Source organism: Sphaeroforma arctica, assembly GCF_001186125.1.
Source record: "Sphaeroforma arctica JP610 unplaced genomic scaffold supercont1.173, whole genome shotgun sequence".
Taxonomy (NCBI): Eukaryota; class Ichthyosporea; order Ichthyophonida; genus Sphaeroforma; species Sphaeroforma arctica.
In genome coordinates, this window is record NW_014040385.1 from 14,826 (window position 1) to 16,361 (window position 1,536).

Here is a 1,536-nt window from a genome sequence, read left to right on the forward strand (position 1 = left end):
TATATATATATGTATATATTTACCTATTCATATACATATGCACATACATATATATATATATACATATACATATACATATACATACATATAAATATACATATACATGCACACACATACGTATATATATCGATATATATTTACCCACATACATATAAAAATACAAATACAAATACAAATACATATACATATACATATATATGTACACACACGTACACACACACGTACACACACACACATATACATATACATATACATATACATATACATATACATATACATATACATATACATATACATATACATATACATATACATATACATATACTGATACTTATACTTATACTTATACATAAACATATACTTATACATATACATAGTAATATACATATACATATACATATTTAATCCGCTTATACTGTGCACAATACAATTTGGCACAGATTGGAGAAAATGGCACCAGAGAGTATCGCGTTGTGGGAGAAGTTTCTGAATGGTGACGATAGCTACAGAAATTCTCGATTTAAAGTCATCCCGCGCGTCATAGAGGGCAATTGGCTCGTCATGAAGGCCTGCGGCACCTCGAAACCGGTCTTGTACGCCACGAAGCTAACACACTAGTACGTACCTTGGCTGGACCATCTCTATTCTCATTTTATCAGTGTATCTGAAATGTCAGTGCTCACATACACCTTGCTTCGAGATATTAGAGATGTGCTTGTTTACATGGAGCCGATTGCATATTGTAGGACTTGCTCACCTAAATAGATCCAGATTATAACAACACTGGATTAGTATTTGTGAGGCACTTTCGCGCGCTTGGCGACTATCCTTGACTCACTCAATTACTCAGCGGCGTTAGTTTGTCATGCAATTGTGAATGAGCTACTACATTGATAGCTGAGATTAATTACGGTTTGAGCCTTCCAGGTATGGTTGGGATTCGCATGATCTAGTGTGATTTCTCACCGGTTTACCTAGCGTTGCACACAATTTAATTGTCATCGTGGCTCTTACACCTCGTCACAGCTATCGGAAGACCGATCGCTTCTTCGAGATCAGCTGTGACACAACGAGCTCAAAGGTAACGCATGCCTATCTGGTTAAGTTTCCCAGTCCAGATAGCAAGCTGCACAACATCACGCCCTATGTATACGCCAGTTGTGCCCTATTCACACTTTGGAGGCGTAGTCCGACGGAGTTTAGTTGCGCGCTCTGATTGCTCTAATGGCTCATCTGTATCTATTGACAGCGACCTTCTTATTGTGACAACTATCTCATGGTTTACTCATTACGAACACTATACTACCGTCTGCCTCGTATAGATTGCGAGCAGTCTTGCGGACTTGTGTGTGGGCAAAGCTTCCACCCTCACATTTGATATGGCTATCATGATAGAGGGACGCGACGAATCGGAGCTTCCAGAGCAAATATTGGGGGTCTTCCGGATGACCAAACCAGGTATTATATACTTTTACATTTATGAGTATATATATATATATAGATGACCAAACCAGTATTATATACTTATAAACTTAT

The 1,536-nt window shown here is 38.0% G+C and overlaps 1 protein-coding gene across 1 annotated transcript in view; it reads left to right on the forward strand.

Moving 5' to 3' along the window:
- Window positions 1-450: 450 nt before the first annotated feature.
- Window positions 451-1,536, forward strand: part of SARC_03405 (hypothetical protein) — a gene marked incomplete at its 5' end in the record, with an annotated part of 2,010 nt that continues 924 nt past the window's right edge. The window contains 3 exons of the mRNA XM_014302787.1: window positions 451-617; window positions 1,027-1,081; window positions 1,323-1,458. Of these exons, the coding sequence (XP_014158262.1) occupies window positions 451-617; window positions 1,027-1,081; window positions 1,323-1,458 (358 nt within the window). The remainder of the gene's footprint in view (window positions 618-1,026; window positions 1,082-1,322; window positions 1,459-1,536) is intronic.